A 22,025-nucleotide genomic window follows, 5' to 3' on the forward strand; every position below is an offset into this window, starting at 1 on the left:
GAAAAAAAAATCCAAACAAGACGAAATAAAAAGCATGAATTAGCATTAGGATTCAAACAAAAAACTTCTGTATAAGATCTAGATTACACAACTTACATTTAGCATTATGTGTAAGTCCATGTCTTTCTCTGTGTGCATATTATGAGTGTTCAACAACATGCACCGTTGGTGAATTTGAAAGAAAAATAAATGTTAAAGGGATCGTACAGTTTTGGTTCAGACCTAATTTAAGGTTTCTAACATTTTTTTGGTGAGATAATGAGAAACCTCTTGTGAAATATGAAAGAGCATGTAATTCTATGAAGAATTCAATGTTTATTTGGTAAAAATTGGTTTTGAAATGGCTGAGATATCCAAAAAGAGCGATTCCAATAAAGTGTGGGACCCACACTTTATTACGATCACTTTGTTTTCCTTTGTTTTGGGCTGTCTCAGCCATTCCAAACCCGATTTTCATCAAATAAACTTGGTATTCCTCTTAAAATGGTGTGCTCTGTACTTTATCATAAGTGTTTTCTTGGTATCTCGCAAAAAGTTAGAAGCCCAATTCTCATCTCCACCAATACTGTACTATCCCTTTAAAAATAGCTGTTGGATGTTTTGTTTTTCTCCAAATCATATCATTCGGAATAGTTTTAATGCCTGTACAATTGTTATTGAAACCAGTCATTATCATCCTCTTTCAAATTTGCCTTTAAGGGAATGTATATTTTTCGGTGGACTTCACCAACTGCAGGTTTCTAATATTTTTTGGAGAGATAATGAGAAACCTTCATGGAAATGATGTAAAAGAGCATGTAATTCCAAGAAGGATTACAACGTTTATTTGAATGAAATTTTATCTAGAATGGCTAAGATATTAAAAAAAGAGCACTCCTAATGAAACACTGGACACATCTTTTATTAGGATTGCTTTGTTTTACTTTGTTTTTGGATGTCTCAGCGATTCCAAAACCGATTTCCATCTAATAACCTTTGAATTCCTCTTAAAGTGGCATGCTCTGTACTGTATAAGTTTTTTTTTCTTGATATCTCGCAAAAAGTTAAAAACCCTATTCTCATATTCTCCAATATTATACAAACCCTTTGCTAAAATCTGATCCTTTCACAAAGCTGGGATTTTGACTAATGTATTCGTATCTATATTCTATCTTAATTTGTTTGCAAATATGAATGCATGTGCATTGGTGTGCCTGTGTTTTGGTGCGTTATGCTCAATGGTGCATGACGTCAGTGCACGATGTAGGATACCTAAACTCTCCTGACGGTCTTATGTGTATAATTGTAGTAGTTTAGTGTAACTGATCAAATGGAGTGTGAGTGTGTGCGAACGTGTATGTGTGTTATGTTTGTGAGTGCGCGCATGCGTTTGTTTGCCTTCACCTGTATGTATCCAGTGATGTACATGTGTCATAAATGGCGTGACGCGAAGTGTTATCCTTTGGAATACGTGCGTGTGTGTGTGTGTGTGGGTGTGCAAAAGTTACATAAAAATGCACTCCCTCGGAAAGGACGGGCTTCACGTCTTCTGATTTTTTGTTTTGTTGTTGATCGATAAATATGATGAATTGTAATGAATAATAAATTTGTTATGACGTATGCGTTTATTGTATTGTGAGTATCGAATTATGCTTCTATGATTGTGTATATATTGAAAATTGTATTTATTTATATGTGTACATGTACCTGAATCTACGTATGTATACATGTATGTATATGCAGATATTCTACGTATGTGTATACGCCCACATGCCAACAAGAAGAATTTCCTAAATGGACAATATTTGAATTTGACTCTCTGAATCTCTGAATGTATACGTGCATTTCTATTAAAAAAAAGAAAGAACAGAAATACCGAGGTGGAGTGTCATTTACGCCTTCATTTGTTTTCTTCACTGCTTGTGTGCAGGTGCGTGTGCGCGCCGGGTCCGTGTGCATGTGTTTGTATCTATAGTGATTATGCACACAAGGCTATTCAAAATGATAAGAGATTGCTAAGGGTGTAATGACTGTTTCACGCAATCGCGTTCTGCCTTTAACAACATTCAGCATCAACTTGTAGTAATTTGTGTGATGGAATATTCGGCCTTCGGGATTCACTGATCCGTCCCGTCGCAATGCCTGTTGCTTTCGCAATTGATTATGTTGCCATTACAATATGTGCAATTTACCCGTTGTCAAGAGCAAGTACAAAGTGTTGAGAGAATTACAACACGAATTTGATCATAATCGTGTATATAGACGTTGTTCTTCAATACCGTTACTCTTATGTAAATTGTCAATGATTTTGATTAAAAAGGTTACACATCACTCTGTGGGTCAGACAAGATGACCTGTCTTGATTGATCCTGGTGGAAAGAACACAGTGTCCCACAGTGTAAGAAGCATGCACACTGTGAAAACAGTGTAAAACTTCTTCAAAATTCGAGCGTTTTAACACTGTGAACACAATGAGAGTCATTTTACAGTGTGAAACAAAGCATTACTATGTGAACTCTCTGTGAAAACTACCCCACAGTGTGGAATTGTCTTTTTTTATCTTCACACTGTTAAATTCGTGCGTTTTCACATAGTCGGCTATGATTTTATTTAACACACTGTGAACACACTGTGGGACACTGTGTTCTTTCCAGCACGGGAGATGCACTCCACCATGCTTCTACCGCGAAAGCCGGATGCTTTCCGTGCATAGTTATATCTATTATATCGTTTTTGATTTTGTCTAAGAGATTCATTAATCGGAAGCCTTTCTAATACTGATGTTAGCTACTATAGATGCTAGCTACAGAAATCATCTTCTCTATGGTCACAGTACAAGCGAACGATGGGATGAGAACAAACAATTCATTTTCAATTTTTATTTTTATTCATTCATTTTCATTCTTCTTTTTCCAACAAACATAACACAGAATAAATTAGGAATTATATCATAAACAAACATTCGACTTTGCAAAGGATAAATGATACAGATAAACATAAGAATGCACACAGGCAAATGTATAAAGTTATGCTTCAGTTGAGAAAAAAAAAGAATTGAGAGGTCCACTAAAAAGCAAGTTTGTATATGGTGAACCACTCGAAAACAAAGAAAGATGGCGCTAACTTAGTGTAATCCCCAAATTCAAAACTCAAATTAAAGTTTACTTTGTTTCAATCAAATAAACAATAACAAATAGTACAATGTATATTAAAGCAGAACATAGTAATGAGTGCAAACACGTAAATTAACAAAATGCATGTGATAATGAGTAGAAAAATGAAGAAAGTACTTCTGTATATGAATGTTTGTTACTCTTCCAATCGTGTCCATGGTAGAGATAGATGATAGAAGGAAGTAGCAATGGATTACTTGAGAGACCAATGCAGAAGGAGACGATGACTTGACTTTCGCATACGGTTATCGATTAAACTTTGCATAATTGAGCGTCAGCAGATGCAGATACCTTCAGCTTTATAGTTCGCTTTTTTAAGTATTTCGTTTCTCACTGTGGCAAAGCCAAAATATAAGTTAATTTCCACATTTCTTTTGTTTATGTCGCGGTCAGTCTTGGAATTTAAGGCATTTACTTTTATATTTTCATTTGTACTTTTGAAGATTTTAATTAAGTACGATATTTTTTTTTTTCAAAAGTCCCTAATCGTTTTATGATATTGGGAAAATAAAAAGCGTTTAGCTGAATATCATTCGGTTGCAATTTCTACGGTTATGCTTATAAAATCTTAGTGCTGTAAGTTTTCAATTACTTGATGAACTTCAACTACTCTAATATAATAATCAATAGTGGTGTGATGGAGTTTTTGTGAATGTTTGTTTTTTTACACCAGCTGAGGTATGGTTGAGGGAAAAGAAAAGGTGAAAAACGAAGACAGTTCATTTCATATTTGAAGAGTTTGATTCCAATAGGCGCTAAATCCATTGAAAAATGATGGAATCATGTACATCATGGGTGTATATTCATCAGTTTTAGATTCGTCATCAATTTTTGTAGTGTTTGATAATGGTCATCTTTATACTCACAAAGACATCATACTTCTCAGTATGTTTTATACTGAAAACAGATCTGTATACAATAACCCTAGCAATAGCATCCACAACAGCATCTGCATGAAAGGGAGTTTGAAAGTTATCTATCTTACGAAGAAATTTCTCAATCTTTTATAATTCTTGTAGGAATAATTCTTGTAGAAATAATAATATTCGGGTACGCGAGGGTTAAAGGGATAGTACAGTATTGGTGGAGGTGAGAATTGGGCTTCTAGCTTTTTGCGAGATACCAAGAAAACACTTGTGATATAGAACAGATCATACCATTTAAAGATGAATTCAAAGTTTATTTGATGAAAATTCGGTCTGGGATGACTGAAACATTCAAAAACAAAGTAAAACAAAGCGATCGTAATAAAGTGTGGGTCCCACACTTCATTAGAATCACTCTTTTTTGGATATCTCAGCCATTTAAAAACCAATTTGCATCAAATAAACATTGAATTCCTCATAGAATTACATGCTCTTTCATGTTTCATAAGAGGTTTCTCATTATCTCACCCAAAAATGTTAGTAACCTGAAATTAGGTCTTAACCAAAACTATATGTGACACTGCACCTCAAAACAAACAAAAAGTCGCCAGACATGAATTTTAAGTTAAGACCATATTATGAAAGAGCAGACTTTAAGCTTTAAAATGATGTATAACTCAAATCAAATGGACTCTCCTAACCTATCTAAATATTGGAAAGAAAGCACAAACTCAGGAAAAGTGTTAACCGAGAAAAGAGGCTCTGAAGTACAGTGTCTATTCAAGCGCTTAATCTTTACCAAACCGTGCTGGCTGTGCAATGAATGGGACAAAAAACAGGAAGTAAACCACCAGAGTAACAACAATGAAGGGATTATCAGATTAAACTGAAATTTAGCATGCCTCATTAACACATTCTGTCCATAATTAATGCCAACTTTCAAAGCAGTAGCACTATCCTTTCAAAAGTTATTAGAGTCGAAGGTGAAGAGTGTGGACAGGTTTTTCAGAAATGAAAAAGGGATTCTAAAGACGCACCTAATCACACTATTCTACCAAAAATATTCGAGATAAACTGCTAAGAAAACACACTTTTCAGCCCGTTTTATGATCCCAAATTTTAACATAATCTAAAAGAAGACCCGCTCTTTCAGAAAATATGAAAAAGTCAAGTTTGGCTAGGTTTACCCATTTCACTTATTTTCAGTCCTCACGCAAAATCAGTGTGTGCGACTCTATGTTCGTTTTGAGGTGCACGGTCACATATGATCCCTTTAAATGTTGCTGCATTCGACAACATCAACAGGTGAAGACCTTGACTCTCGAAGCAGGCGCAAACACAGACTCCACAGGGGTGAACTTTGAAGTGGCCTACGGCTACACCGTACCATGCAATGACCAGCCCACCGTGAACACCCTTCTCTGGCAGTACATCACCCCAGGGGTAAGCGTAAATCTATGTGTACCCTTTGTAACGTTCTTGTTGTTTCCTCTCTTTCTCTACCCTCTCTCTCTCTCTCTCTCTCTCTCTCTCTCTCTATGTCTATGTCTCACTTTTGTTTACGCTACTACCGATATTTCTGTGCATACAGTTTTTTTTTATCACCATCATCTTAATCATCACCAATATCTTTATCATCTTTATTATTACAATTTTCTCACATCATCATCCTACCGTCATCAAAATTAACCGTACCAAAATTGACCATAGTCTTAAGTATCTATGTACTTGAATATAAGGCTCATGCAATAAACGTTTATGTATACTTTCCGTATTCTACACATACATTCTCTGGGCTGTCACGTTTTCAAAGAACCGTTTATCAATAATAGCAGTCCTTCTTCTGTATGCTGCTTGTCATTTGTGAGAAATATATAGATTTTGTTCATGGAATCAAAATACGCATTTTTCATTCAAATCAAATGCACTGTAAACCTTACATTGGTGTTTTGTCCAAAATTACCATGTTAAAGACGGTCAAATCAAACAAACAACTGTTTGCTCTGTTAATTTTATGGAGTAACGATCTAATAGTGCGAAAAGAGCAATCAGTTCTTCTTATGATTAAAACAAAGACATTGTTCTATGTAGTATGCGTTTATCATTTCAAGAAAATGATACAATTGAAACACGGTAAAACAATGGATAGATAGATTGATAGAAAAGGGAGAGAGTATTGACGTGAGGGTGGAAGAGTAAAAGTCGACATGCCTAAACTGATAAATAATGTTATCGTCTGTTCAAGCTTGAGTGGACAGGAACGCGATTGCTTTTTTTTTTTTAATCCATGTAATTGTTGAAGCGGCGCTCACACTGGCAAAAGATCGCGAAGTTTATAAGATCGCGATATTTAAGATCTTGATCTTAAAGATTGCCAAGATTATAAGATCGCGATGTTTTTTCAGCGGGTGACTATAGACTTCCCGCAAAACTTCTCGTGAAACCTCCCACTCAAACAAATGGTTATAAGAAATGTTGTATTTTGTTTTAATAAGGTGCCACAATAATTCTTGAGGGCTAATGGAACAATATCGAAACGAGAAACGTGACATAATTACATATTTAAACATATACAAGCATAAATGAATATGCATTTTGATATAAAAGTAAGTAGTATACATGATATTAACCCCTGCTCTAGTACTATGCCCCGAACGCAGACATCGCCCTGGTTTGGAACGAGCTCAACTTCACCGACGGCACGTTCAGACACGTGGAGGAGACCTACTTCAAGGCTTCATACCTCTTCGTTCACTTTGGCAATGTGTCTACCGGTAGCTCCTTCAAACTGCAGATTACAGGCTGCAATGAGATCGGTAAGAAGGAAAGTTCTTTGACTCATTTTATTTTGTTTCATATCATTCCATTCCATTTTATTTCTGACAAAATTAAAGAGTACAATAGTGACATTTGCATAAAACTATGAAATTGATAGCTGGACAGCCATGTACTTTTGTATCTAGTCAGTTAATGATTTATCAATTTATTTAAGCATGTATGCATCTTGTAAACACCATTCTTTTTTTACGAAAATCTCTTAATCAAGCTGCCATTACTCGTTAAGTTTTAGTTAGGCAATTTTGTATCGTTTCCAGATTAGTAGTGGTAAATTTCATCATAAGTAGAGTGTGTTTTTCTTTTCTTTCACAGAAAGACAATAAAGACATAGATAGACGGACATAACATTATATACACACACATAACACACCGGCGTGTCCGTATACACCAGACTTCAAGAAACTTTTGTAAGATGATGATAATTGTGTTGGCGTTATTATGAATTATTACCTACATGTATATGAGGTAGTTTTGCGGGGCAATTGTAGTTGGTATTTTGATCGGTCGTCGACGTCAGCGGGCGATATTAGTTGGTATCACCCTACATCCGGGGCTCGCCACTCACTTTACGTGAAAACATTCCGGTCAATCACAAAGAGGCAGGAGACATTCACAAATCCGCGGGAAACACGCACCGCAGAAGAACGCCAATAAATCAACTCATACCAGGTCGACCACTTTTCCAGCAGCACTACGCGTCAAACAATGACTAGTCCATTTGTGCTCAGTAACTGCACAGTAACCATCAGTTATTACAACTCTCCGAATCATAAGCAAACGCAATCTAAATATGTTCAGATGTCTTAAGTTCACCTATTGCAACAACATATGTGTCTTGGAAGTTGGAGTTAAATGATATACATTGATGAGCAATTTTGCAATTATTCGACATGTTGGTGATGATCTATCGGTAATCAAATTTGGCTTGATCTAAAAGTGTATATCGTAGTGTATAGCCGTATTCACATATTTTCCTAATTTGCCTACTATATAGGGGACAGGTAATAATCATAATATTGACTGGCCTTGAGGGACATACCAGATGAATATTCTTTCAATGCTGGCAATAGTTTCTGATATCTCCCTCAAGGCCAGTCAATATTATATAGATGAAGAGTTTGTTTGCAAAAACCGGTAAGTACGGACTCTGTCATAAAGTACAAAATAATACCTTTTAAATGATATATTGGTCACTACATTCAAAGGTGCATTTTTAAAGTTATGGTCAAAAGAAGCAAAAATTGTCTTATTATTCTCTGTATTTTTCTTGACCTTTAATCGCAAATATCTCCATTTGGCAAATATGGAATTATCGGTTTTTGCGAACAAATTCTTCAGATATTTGACCTCGCGGTAAAACCTCAGCAGCTAAAGAATAGTGGTGCGCGGTCGGTCGCCGGCCGGTGCCCAGCCGAAACTGGCAAAATATGTTCCCTCCGGCCACCGAGAGGCTAATGTTGAGAGGGGGCGGGGGAGGGGGGGGGGGGGGGGGGGTGTGACCGACCGTAGGCTCAGACATGCCGATTTCCGAATGCAGAAGGCTACTTGATAAACTATGTGTTTTCTTGTGAGTCTGTGTTGTGAGTGCATGTTTCGTGTTCATCACACTTGTCATCCAGAAAGCTACACATCAAATTTAGGGCCTATGTAAATATTCGTTCGCCAGTTCACCTGTTTATACATGTGTGTGTATGTGTATGTGTGTGTGCGTGTGTGTGTGTGTGTGTGTGTGTACATAGCTAATTATCGTTATTGCTATAAGATACACATTGCCACTTGTGTCTCCAGTAGAAAATAATATTTTTTCTTATTTCTCATATCAAGGATATTTGCTGCTGAGTTTTCTGCTGTTCTTTCTATACGCATGACTGCCCCTTGGAATCAATTACTTTAAAACGTATCTGTTAAAGGTCGGTACTATGGCAACTCCTTTGTTGCAGTTACTGTATCCATATTGACATCGTAGATTTTTTTCATTATGTAACTGACAATGAACAACAGACACAACTATACTAAAGAGGTACTCAAGTCGGCCTTCTCACTGTTCACCCCCTCTCTCTACCATCCAGCCAAGGATATCGACCCTGCACTCTCCTACTTGAACAACTTGGTAACTGATGGTGCATCCCCCCTCTTGTTTTGCGTTTCAACTCTTTGCGGGAGATGGACTGCAAAGCACCGCTTGTGTTTACATTGTCCATGGCTACCACTCGATAGGACAGTTTCTGTTTGTGTGTTTGTTTGTGTGTGTGTGCGTGTACTTGTTTGTTTGTTTGTTTTTTGATGTTGTTGCTTTTGTCTTCACGCAAGCCATATACACTTCTTATATTGGCAATATACGGGCGATCTCATAAAAGTTGCATTGCAAATAACTGCATGTCCTTGTCAGTTTGTACCTCTTTTGTATCTGCATGTGTTTCTGCTAATAAATGCCTACTTGTTTCCGATTTCAGCTTTGTTCCTATGGCCAACTGCATAGAGATAATGTATGTCTGCCTACATCAGTATATACACATCGTTTTACATGATTGCACATTTGTTGTTGTTGTTGTTGTTGTTCTGATAGCTTTGATATTCTGCTGACTCAATTGATACGAGCGAACACTATCGATTAAAATATCTACCCACTTGCTTTTTTTATCCGGCATGATTTTGCTAAACTTTTCATGACATTCTTTCAGATGGCATGTACCGTCAATAATTCTACTTCCAGCGCCCATATGGCCTCTTACCTCTTTCTTAATACTACATTATGTGCTGTTTAATAAGATGTCATGTATCTTTTTTTGTTTTCATCCGAGATTCCAACTGTATTATTTGAAAACCCTTTGAAACATTTTAATCAGCGCATTTACTGCCAACACGATATTGTACAGCACTGTACCTGCTCAAGTGCAATAGCGCTTTACTGCATGACTTTCCAGTGACACTAATTTAGTTAGAACAAGAAGAACATTATCATCATCTTTGTTTCTGTGTAAAAAAAAAATCTTCTCTCCTAAAATTGACATTGTTCAATAGCACCATACCGTAGAGTGTCTATACCTATCATCCAGGACAGACAGTAGTAAACTTCAAATGTATTTTACAGAGCTTTCTCTGGCAGAAAATGCAGTTTACGCGCCTGTTTTGTTTTTGTTTTTTTTTTGGTTGTGTGTGTGTGTGTGTGTGTGTGTGTGTCTGTGTCTGTGTGTGATTATGTGTGTGTGTTGCTTCAAAATACATTCATTTCTGATTCAATTATAGAAATGTTTAAATTTCCATAAATGATGTTTTAATTGAATCTAAGAAATGACAGACTATAACATTAGCTTTTGATTATATTTCATGATTACTTTGGAGTCGATTGAAAACCCTTAGAAGTTAGTTCTTATTTCGTCTGTCTACTTAAATCTTCATGAGATTGTGAGTTGTTATGGGAGAGAAGGCTAGAGGGGGAGAAAATGAAACATTTGCATCAGTGGAGCTATTCTCTTGTTTTTGTTCCTTTTTTTCTTTCTTTTTTATTCTTATTAGAAATTTAGAACTACAGTGAAACTAAATAACAACAACAAGAAAGAGAGAGAGAAAAAAAGCAACTGAAATGCAGAAAGGCATGATCTTGCAAAGAAGAAAACAAACAATCAAACAAAATCACATTACAAAATGATCGAACGCTTCAATGGAAACACAAGGGAGGGGAAAGAAACAAAACGGGTTTTAATGCCTAAAAATCCTTGAATCGAGGTTACTCTCATCAGCCTGGCGTGAAGGGAGAGGAAGTGGTATACATAATGTATAAGACCAGTCAGGCGAGGCGAACGCTATATGCCATTAAGTCAATTAGTTTGCAACGATGGCTTCCAGGGTGGAATAGACTAAAACGAAGTGGTATTAATGAATTAACAATATGCCTTCACAATCAACCTCGGCTAGAGTCTCGATCACCATTCCATTCAGCATGCTAATAAGCACGGTCTCCATTCTCGTCAGGCCGCTTCAATCTTGTCAGGAAACAAAGAAATAATAATAGTACCAATAACAGAAGTGAAAAAAGATATACCAATGGCATAAAACGGCCTGCAAATTCTTTTTGCGTCGATTAGAAAATGATATGGTAAAGAGCAAATGAATAAAAGATAAAGGAAAAATGCAGGTCAACGAATATTTGAACGTGACCAGATCAGAAAATGACAGTTTGATTTGTTTGTGTGAGTGTTTGCTGGGGGGGGGGGGGGGGGTGGTTCTTCAATAAAACTCTCGAGAGTAAACCTATATCTTCATTGCCTATGAGAAGGTTACCAGCAACGCTAGGGAAAACTGTAGTGCGATGTAACGCAAATTTCAAATGCGTTGTAATAACAAAAGTAAATTCAAACAAGCAAGTTTGTGCATGCCCTTAACATCAAATTTGGGTATTTGAGCAAATATTGGGTGTTAAAGGTGAAAGTGTTTCGAAGACGGCGCATGGCAGAAATAGCTCATCAAACATGAGGGGCTGTGATGACTTCATAATTTTGTTGACAGTATACACGAAAAGGTTTAAAAACACACACACACAAGCACAGAAGTAAAATTTGTTGTTATTCCTATCAAGTAAGCACAACTCTCTTATCTCTGAAAGTATTATTGCTTAATTGTTAAAACATTGTAGTACACTACTAAAAAAAAACAAACAAACAGGATATTCAAATGTATGATTATTTCAGGAGTTGTGTGCCTACATGTAATAATAGAAATAAGACATACGATTCATTTACTTAGATTATAGCAGTAGCATGAATGCAAAGAAAAAAAAGACCCAAGAAATGATTATGATCAAACACGACTCACTTTAACACAAATTTCTAAAGTTACACATAAGTCATAGGTCAATCTACGTCATTCCACCATGTGAATCTCATTTGAGACTACTAAAGCAGAAAAACAGTTCTACGTTAACCTAAAGACTTTCCTTGCCCTGAACAACAATGATAAACCAAGAAAATAGTCAGGGGCGGGTCTAGGAATTCCGCAAATGGAGGGGAAGAGGGGGGGGGGGGGGAGGGGGCTGGCGCCCTTACGAACCTAAAGTGGGCGGACGCGCACCTCTATTTTTTCTTCTTTATTTCTTTAACCAATGATAAATACTAGTGGATAAACTAGACTAAAAAAGGATTGCAATATTACTTTTCAGGGGAAATTTATGACACTATACATTTTCATATAGAAATAATACGTGTATAGTAAGTATACAAACTTTCAATTCCTTAATTCCTCCCCTCGGCTTACTGTTATAAAAGTCAACTTGGAAACTCTGTGCACCAGAATTTTCAATGGCAGATTTTTTATCATCCAGCATCATTACGGCTCAAACCAAAGCTAAATAGAACAAAGATTTAAGCGAAAAGCAAACAAACACTGAAATTCCGTCCTGTAGCGACGGTAGGTTTATTTTGTTTCTCTTTGGGTTTATTTGTTTCTGTTTGCTGCCGTTTTTACACTCATAATCAAAACTGACACTAGATGAAATATCAAAAGTAGGCCTATCTACATATCGCAGTCTCTATCTCCTTTAAAGACAATTTCGTTTATGCTGAACAATATCAACCTTATTTTGTTATTCGTATAATAGGTTATCAGTTTACATGTTTTCATGTCTGTAGGTATGTTGTTTGTTTTTGATGTGTATTTGATGCTCATCTTATTCGTTTTGTTTTGGTTTTGTCCTGCTTGAGCTTGTTACATGGTGTAAATAGGTCATAGATGACTTCTGCCTATAGTCTTCTTTCAGCCGCCTATACAGAAGGCTTCCGTGTCTTTCCTCTAGTTTCTCTTTATTATCGTTTTTGTAAACTCGCAGCTCTCCGCCACCAACAATACGTTGAATATAGCCGAAGGCATAGCTTTGTCTATAGATGCCCTCGATGACACCCACGAGCTCACCCAAGATGAAACCGTTCTCTTTCTCGACGCCCTCACCATAGTCGGCAACGGAACTTTGGACCTGTCCGATCAACCAGAGCTGGCCCAGAACCTGACAGAGGTTGGTATTTTTTTTTAACGATTTCGCATGAGTGGGGAATCCATAGTTTTTATCTATGCAATCAACATTTTTCACAAATAGTGTATGAGGGTTTTTGTGTGTGTGTGTGTGTGTGTGTGTGTGTTGTTTTACATCAATGTAATCAATTCAATTCAATTCAAAGTGATTTCATGTTCGTATAAGGTAATAGAAAGTAATATAGTAACGGTGACATGAGGACATGATATTTACAGGAACAACAGCATTAACGGAACAGATAGAAAATAAAACCAAAGATAGGCATGACAAACAAATGGGCTGAAACGAATCTTTATAAAATGAAATCAATAAAGATGTTAACTTGTGACAGGTGCATGCTGCATAAACTATCAATGTACTGCATTTGACCTCATTATAAAGTATTGTAAGTGAGGCCGATACTGATTTCATACACTATCGATGAAAAAAAAAAAATCAGCAACATTATGGCAATGTAAGGTTTGTTCATGATAGTGACACTATACAGACCAATCGCAGAGTTGAATTCTGTAAGAGATGTCATTTTATATGAGAATTTAGAATCGTAGAGAACTTTAATTTTCACCTATGTTTATCCAGGCCCTAGCCGAAGTAGCCACAAAAGTTTGGGAAACGGTGACCACTCGCTTGCTGACTGTTACAGCGGTGAGTAATTGAATTTACAGAGTTCTTTTTTTTTTATTCTTCTTCCTTTTTCTTTGTTCAGAGTATATGTTTTATGGTTCGTCTTATGGTAATCGGCATGACTTTCAGCGGAATTGAAGGAGCTAATAAACATTACAGGCATAATTTGCCATTTGCAGAAGAAACAAAAACCCAGATCTAGAACTTCAAAATAGTTCTAAAGTGTGATTTAGGGATAAAAACAACCAATGTAAAATTTCAACCAGTATAATCGATGTTAAGTATTGTTAGATATACAAAATGTGAACAGTAGTTACAAAAAAATGTGTCCACACAAAACTGCTCTACAGTTGTGTTTTAATGAGAAAAAATTGTGATATCTCCATACATTTTAGGCTTCATTGCAAAAATTTTATATGGAAGGATGTTTTGTGATACAACTGACCCACACATTTGTGTCAAATGTGATATCTTGAACATTTTTCAAATCGCTGCTGCCAAAGATAAACTGGGCCTTTACATTGTATTGCATCATTGGCAGAGTCGCAATCATTATTACAATTCATCCCATCAACATGGCCAAGCTATGAGACCCCGAGTTTCTCGAATCATATTTTTTTTTTGTATTTGTATTTTCTCATTATGGATAGGTGTGCGTGAGACTGAGTGTGTGTGTGTGTGTGTGTGTGTGTGTGTGTGTGTGTGTGTGTGTGTGTTTGTGTTGGTGAGGGCCCGTGTGTATGTGTATATTTATTGTGTATGTTTGAGGAGGACAGGGCTGGGTAAAGCGTATTGAGACGGGGTGGGGATTGGTGGTTAGCGTGGAATAGGGAACATAGATGTGGATCACTTGGTTAATGCCGCAAGATTATTATTTGATTATTTTCTTTCGTTTTTTAACAGATATAAAGGGCTGAAGGGTTATCATTTTAACGTAAAATATACCGATATCGATCGTTCACTGAAATGAATTATGCTATACGAGTTTACAAAAGGCTTTCGTGTCATGTCGTCCTTTCATTATTTATTTTGAAAGACTTAGCAAATGCTTATGAGCTTAAAAAAGTTGCTCGAGATGAATTTTGTACTCTATATCTAAATATGTATTGCAACTCTGTTTGATACATATTCGTAGGTTTTGTTTTTTGTTGTTTGTTTTTTTTTTCTTTTTGGGAGGTTGTTTGTATGGATCTACATGGAAGCATTGTTTGTATTTGTGTCATTGTAAAAACAATTTTGATATTAAACAGAATTCGAATTAAAAAAAACATTAAAAGTGTATTTTTTGTGCCTGTCTGTCTGTCTGTGTGTTGTCTTGTGCGAGGTGTTCAAACAAAACAGGACAAAAAAAAAATCAAAACAACAATGTCATAATGTTATTTTCTTCTCTTCGAAACAGACGGTAGCTCCGGGACTCACCACCCCGGCAAATCGTTACGCGTCTACTGAGCAGGAGAACAAGAGATTGGCTAATCAGCAGGCATCGGCAATTCTCATCATCGAAAGCGCCATCGGGACGGTGACGGCAGAAGCCGGCGATAAAACTATCGTTGCTACCACACCCTCAATTGGTTAGTCTATCTTGCATAGTTTAATAAATCATTGCTGCAAATTTAACATACTTTCTTCTTTTCCTCGTTTGCTTGTTTGTTTTTATTTCAAATGTGATATGATATTGTGAAAATGCATTATGACATCAAGGCTAGGAATTTTCTTTTAAATTGCACGAATAGGTATGTTGTTTATTTTGTGGTGAAACTATCATAATTTCGCTAATGTGTCTGTCTCGTGTAATATGTACATAATATTTGAAATTGTATAAATTTAATCATTCAATCATGTTCTTCCATTTCCATTCGCAAAAATGAAAATACATTTCATGTAACATAGCACTGTAGAATAATTTCATTGTTAATCTATTCACTTTTTATTATCTTATTCATTTAAATCGGATAAATGAAAAATGAGGAGCTGCTAAAAGTGGAATTTGCATTATGCAGTCCCCTATAGGGTAAACTTCATTTCATTTCATTTCAATTCAATTCAATTGATTTCATTTCCGAGCAAAGTATATAATATGACGTTTGCATATTCAAATGAGATTAAAAGGAACGTCATTAGTTAACAATGAGAGAAAATAGTTTAGATGAAGAAATGCATGGGCAAACTGTAACTGAATCGAAATACAGAAAAAAGTCGGAAATGGAGGGGACTGCTAAAAAGCCTAGCTTGTAGAATGCAGTCCCCCCGTGAGTAGCATATAGGTTGTAGTAATGTATCAAACGAAACGATAAGACATATTCCTCGTGAAAGAGAACATAGAACAATACTTTAGTACATCTATGAAAAAGTTTACACATAAAGCGTTTGTTCGCAAAAACCGATAAGTCCATTTTTGAAGATTTTGAAATACGGTCTCTGTCATGAAAGTAAAAATAATACTTTTTAAATGATATATTGTCACTACATATATAGGTAGATTTTTTTAAGTTATGGCCAAAAGAAGCAGAAAAGTTCTTGTTTACAATAGTCTCCTTCTTTTTCTTGGCCATTAATCGCAAATATCTCCATTTGGTAAATATGGACTTATGGTTTTTTTGCGAAAAAAAAATCTTCATTTATATATAATATGATAAAAAACAAAACTATAACAAAGTTTATGCTGTATTCTCCGACGGTTTCAAGTGTTGATAGACTTGGGAAAGAGAGAGTTTCTCGAAAATGTGTGTGCAGAAATAAATCGTTGGTGAATACAGCATGAACTTTGCTCCAGTTTTGTTTTTTAATCTTATTATCTTGCCAACACATGGACAACCTACTGAATTATGATATTATGTATGAATATATATTATATAATATATATATATATATATATATATATATATATATACATGGTTTTTTTTATCTTATTATCTTGCCAACACATGGACAACCTACTGAATTATATGATATTATGTATGAATACATATTGTATATTGTATATATATATATATATATATATATATATATACTTATATATAACATCATGTCATAGCGTTGCTCTGCATTTATGACGTGTTGAGCACTCGGCAGAGTGCATTTGGTGCAATAAAGTAATATCATTATTGTTATCATTGCTAAACTTGTATAATATGTCAATGTCAATTTCAGTGATTGTGTCTTCACCTGTCGAGATCAATGAGAACGATGGCATACTGGACATCAATCTCGAAACTCTCGTCCCTGACGGCGACGAGGAAGTCTCGGAGGAGCAGCTGGTGTCTGTGCATGCTGAAATGAATCTCCGAGACCTTCTCGGGAAAAACATCAACAGTTCTGGTAAGAACAAGCATTGAGTCGGGGGGGGGGGGGGGGGGGTATATGCATTGTGTGTGTGTGTGTGTGTGTGTGTGTGTGTGTGTGTGTAAGTGTTGGGTTTTGTGCTGCTTTGTGTGTTTTCATAGCACGTTTCTTATTATGATATCAATTTCTATTCTCTCTCTCTCTTTATTTTGTCATTCTTTAAATGATATTCATTTGTATTTCTGTCATTGAAACGCTCTTTTTGTGTGGTATACTGACAGTTATCTACTTCTCTCTTTATAGAGGTCAGATTTACTGCTATACAGATCAAGGCAGATGATACTATCGAGACACCCCAGAACACTGAGTATAACACATCAGGATCCATCACAGGGTAAAAAATGAAATGTGCAGGAAAACTCTCTATCTCCCTCCCCCCCCCCTCTCTCTCTCTCTCTCTGTGTGTCTGTATGTCTGTCTGTCCCTTTTTCTCATATATATATATATATATATATGTACATAATATAAAGGTATATGTACACTCATAAAAAAGTAACAACTTTTAAAGTTTATATTTCTCAAAGAATTTTTTTTTTTTTCATGTGAAAGGTGATTTAATTGGCTATCAACTGAGTATTTAAGGCAATAAAGAGAAAATTTTACGCCCGGTCGTGTGGGTGAACACCTTTGTTTTTCTCTCCCTAGGCACAAAAGAAAAAAATGCAGAAATGAACATTGTCATTAATGCGTAAATGTTGGTCCATGTAACAATAAGAACAAAAGACAAATTCAAGATGAAAAAAAATGTATTCAGTTGCAAAAATATACCTTTGACCTCTCTGATTTCTTTGAAGACCGAAGGCTCAATAAAGGCTCAAAATATTTGTGTTAAATGAAGAATGTACTGTCAAATCGAAATTCAAATGAAATGAGAGAAGAATCAGCATCAACAAATTCGGTATGATTTTGAATTGATTTCTCAAATGAGGAAAATTGCCAATTATTATGCTTCTTGACTTTGCCACATGATTTAATGAATTATCAAATTGAATGAATAAAATGAATATGTTTTGTTCATTTAACCATCTTTATACCCTTACTCCCCATGTTATTTGAAGTTTGGATTCTCAGAAAATTCTTATTTTTCCCCTCCTAAGTTTCCCACGTTGATATTGTTTGAAGTTTATATAGAGATGAACAGAACAAAACTTTTTTTTTTTCATTTATGTCTCTCATTGCTGATTGTGTTTAACTGGTCTTTTGTTATCAGTTTTTGAATATTTTCAAGGACATTTGCAATGAAAGACAATAACGTGACGGTGCACCACAAAACCAACAAAGAGTCGCATCCCTTGATTTCATGTCAGGAGTCAAAGTAGGTGAAATTGGTCAAGCAAGTCAGGTTTTAGTTTTCCATAATTATTTCCTAAAAGAATATTCTTCTCCTACATCATTTTTGAGGTTGGGATCATAAAATGAATGGGAAAGTGGGTTTTCAGCAGTTTTTCGACAACCCATTATTGATAGAGTAGAGTGTGATCAGGTACGTCTCAGAGGCCCCCTTTTTCTTTTCTTGAAAATCCTGTTCACACTCTTCACTTTCAACTCTAATAACTTTTCAAAAAATAATGCTACTGCTTTGCAAGTTGACATTAATCATGGACAGACTGTGTCAATAAAGCATGCTAAAGATCAGCTTAATCTGATGATCACTTAAGTGTGGTTGCTATGATGGTTTACATCTTCTTCTTTTTTTCCCGTTCATCGCACAGGTAGCACAGCTTAGTAACGATTTTTGCATTCATTTCAATAATCAGTATTTCTGAAGTAAGTCAGCGAGGAATAACGTCATGTTTCAGACTTCAATGACAGAAACATTGAATTTTTTGCCATGTTTTTGTATACGGTCAATGGAAAATTGTGAGGGTATGACATGGTAAGCACTCACAAACTCATTGGCAAATTCATATCCCTTGTACAAGAACTGTTTTGCGGAAATTAGCAAAATTCAAAATGTCATAACTTCCATTTCTTTCATCGAATTTCAGTCAAATTTTTACTGTTGAACTCATAAGGTTTTATAGTCTTTTTATCAGACTAACACATTTGGACTGGATTTCCTCTTTAACTAAAAATCCATTTCTGCCAACTTTTTGTTGGTTTTGTGGTGCAGGGTCTCATTGGTCAATTTTGAAAATTTTCACGTTTGTGCCTTGAAGGAAAAAAAAAACAACAAATGTGTTCACTCATGTGTAATATATTGAGCCGACTAGGTTGATAGCCAATTGAACTATCTTTGATATGTTATATATCATATTGATCTTCATCAAAATCTTTCATGAAAATTTTTGAAGTCGAAAAAGTGTTTACTTTCTTTTTTAGTTGAGTGTATACATCATTATTACACACATTTTCACCCTGAACAATAGACGAGGTGAGTGTGCCAACCCCAGCCCCCCCCCCCCCCCGAAGACGAAGAAGTAAAATAAGAATGATAAAAGAAGAATAAGTTGAATAAGAATAAGAAAAATAGGTTGAAAAAAAATCGACATAAAATCCGAAGTGTGATAGCTCACCAATCACTCTGACTGCCATGATAGCCGAAATTTAAAATGTTTTCATAGTTCTAAATCAGATTTGCAAATATGAATGTACAATGTCCCTATGGCGGGTTTGACTGCATATAGAAGTGACCGTGCATCACAAAACAAAGAAAACGTCGCACCCCTTGATTACATGTGAGGACTCAAAAAAAGGTGCAACAGGTCAACTGAGTCAGTTTTGTGTTTTCCCTATTTTCTGAAAGAGCTATTCTTCTTCTACATTATCCCTAAGTTTAGGATCATATAGTGAATGGGAAGGGGGGGTTTTCAGCAGTTTTTTCTACAAGCCCCTTTTTGGTAAAGTAGTGTGATCAGGTTTTTCTTAGAGCCCCCCTTTTAATTTCTTGAAAATCCTTTGCACACTCTTCACTTTCAACTCTAATAGCTTTTGAAGCAGTGATGCTACTGCTTTGAGAGTTGACATTAATTATGAAGCAGATGTGTTAATAAAGTATGTTTAATTTCGGCTAAATCTGATAATCCCTTCAGTTTTGTTGTAAGGGTTTACATCAAGGTTTTTGTCTCACTCATGGTACGGGTAGCACGGCATAGTAAAGATAAGGCATTTTAATAAAAAAATTGTACTTCACAGTTTCTTCTCTCAGTTCAAACTTTTCCAGAGTGTGCGCTTTCTTTCCAATATTCATATAGGTTTGGAGAATCCATTTGAATTGAGTTATACATCATTTTAAAGCTTAGAGTCTGTTCTTTCAGACTCTGCCTCTAACTAAAAATCACTGTCTGGCGACTTTTTGTGTGTTTTGTGGTTGTGGGTCACATATGATATTCAGACACAACTCCCTTAAAAAAGAAAAAGAATATGTGTTAATGTATAATCCTTGACCCGTTTCCTCTCTTGCGTGAGATACATGTACATGTACCTTTTATTTTTTATAAGGTAAAACATCACAGACATCATAGGATATCGTGTGAAGCAGTCACTAACAACAACAACAACAACAACAATTGCTCATATAGGAGGTGATTTTATTAGAAATAGCTGGTAAGAGGAAGTCCAGGGACTAAGGAAAAAAAAAGACTAAAACTTAGGAGGGGCAGTGTCTCTCTCAGAAATGAAAGATGGCATTTTTTTCTCTCTTTTTTTGAGCCAACCGGAGGTAAAAGGGAGACTAAAGGGATCGCTTGCGGCGTCTGTCCGTCCGTTGTCCGTCCGTAACGCTACAAATACTTGAATAACTCTTTACTGAAGACTTCAATTTCAATCAAACTTGGACGGAAGAGTGGTTATACAAAGTTACACATTCTACCAAACATAAAGGTCACCTCAAGGTCAAATGTCACAGGCAGGAGTCAATGAACTTTAGGGCCTAATGTTAAGTTTTTCCGGCGCGTTTCGATTATGGCTCATTTCGTTTGATGAATATGTCCGTGTTTGTGACCAAACTTGGATGGTAAATGTCCCTTGGGGAGTTGAAGGTCATCACAAGAAGAAAGGTCACAGACAGGGGTCAACGAACTTTTAGGGCTCAATATGTTAAGGTTTTACAGCGCGTTTAAGGGGATTACGGCTCATAACTTTTGATCCATATGTCCGTTTGTTGCCAAACTTGAGTGGTAAATGTCATTTGAGGAGTTGAAGGCCACCTCAATGTCAAAGGTCATAGGCGGAGTTAATGAACTTCCGGGGGTTAGAAAAATATTATTTTGTTCTACGCGAATGGGCGAATCACATTTACGCATTTGACTTGTTCTTCCTTCGTTGTTTCATTGCTTATCCAGTTTTGATCTGATACACGGTCTACAATAATTCCAAAAGAGGAGAATTGATCGACCTGGCTGTATAATAGCGTCATTGTTACCACCATCAATATCACCAATGTTACCAATTGTTAAATAGTATAGGAATCATTTGTAGCAACACTACAGGGGTTTTTTTTCTGTTGTCATTAAGCTTCGCTTACTGCAGTAAGACGGATAAGGTTGGCTTTATATATTGCTAGTGATCCTTCTCTCCGTTCAGTTTGAGCGAATTGTTGTGTGTAGTACTATGAGAAAGATGACACTAGCATCAATGAATTAAACAATCATGTTTCTCTTACTAAGTTTATTCATTTAAACTTGTTTAAACCGTGATAACTTGAGTTATGTTTCACTAATGCTTTTCAGCAATTTGTCTTGTCTCTTGACAGAACAAATGAGAGAGTCCTGAAACAAGAGTCTTTCATCAATACTGACGTCATGTCTCTTACGCTCTACTTGAGGGGAAATGTCAGAATTGTCCCTGTTGACTTGTCTTTCGTTAACATCAAAGTAAGTTCATAATGTTACATACTGTATACACACAGTTTTTATTGTATATTTACACATACAAAAACAGAAAAGAGCGGAGGGCTTGTGCGCTAAAATCTTTCTAGAAATTATTTGTGGAAAGATTACAGCGTTATGAGAATTATACATAAAAGAGGCTCACATCCTGATTCAAGACTTCTTTTATTTCTGCTGTTATCAGCTGTTATTCATTTATTCATTTTACAAAACTGGTCCGGTCGCGACAGCATTATGTAGCATATGCAAAAGTTACCAATACATTCTTTAGCAAAAACGCCCTACCTCACATATCGTATGAAGTAAATACACAATATATTACTCTAACAAAATTAATGTATATTCATGATTG

General features: G+C 35.9%; 1 protein-coding gene across 1 annotated transcript in view; it reads left to right on the forward strand.

Annotated features, from left to right (window-relative positions):
* Positions 1-22,025, forward strand: part of LOC139717569 (uncharacterized) — an 82,395-nt gene that overhangs the window by 39,030 nt on the left and 21,340 nt on the right. Inside the window, exons 5-13 of the mRNA XM_071629075.1 lie at positions 5,324-5,461; positions 6,660-6,834; positions 8,926-8,966; positions 12,678-12,860; positions 13,458-13,523; positions 14,902-15,073; positions 16,653-16,820; positions 17,088-17,178; positions 21,538-21,658. Coding sequence (XP_071485176.1) covers positions 5,324-5,461; positions 6,660-6,834; positions 8,926-8,966; positions 12,678-12,860; positions 13,458-13,523; positions 14,902-15,073; positions 16,653-16,820; positions 17,088-17,178; positions 21,538-21,658 — 1,155 coding nt within the window. The remainder of the gene's footprint in view (positions 1-5,323; positions 5,462-6,659; positions 6,835-8,925; positions 8,967-12,677; positions 12,861-13,457; positions 13,524-14,901; positions 15,074-16,652; positions 16,821-17,087; positions 17,179-21,537; positions 21,659-22,025) is intronic.

Source organism: Diadema antillarum, unplaced genomic scaffold (assembly GCF_040938485.1).
Source record: "Diadema antillarum isolate AM-2024a unplaced genomic scaffold, OU_Dant_1.0 scf00000077, whole genome shotgun sequence".
NCBI lineage: Eukaryota > Metazoa > Echinodermata > Echinoidea > Diadematoida > Diadematidae > Diadema > Diadema antillarum.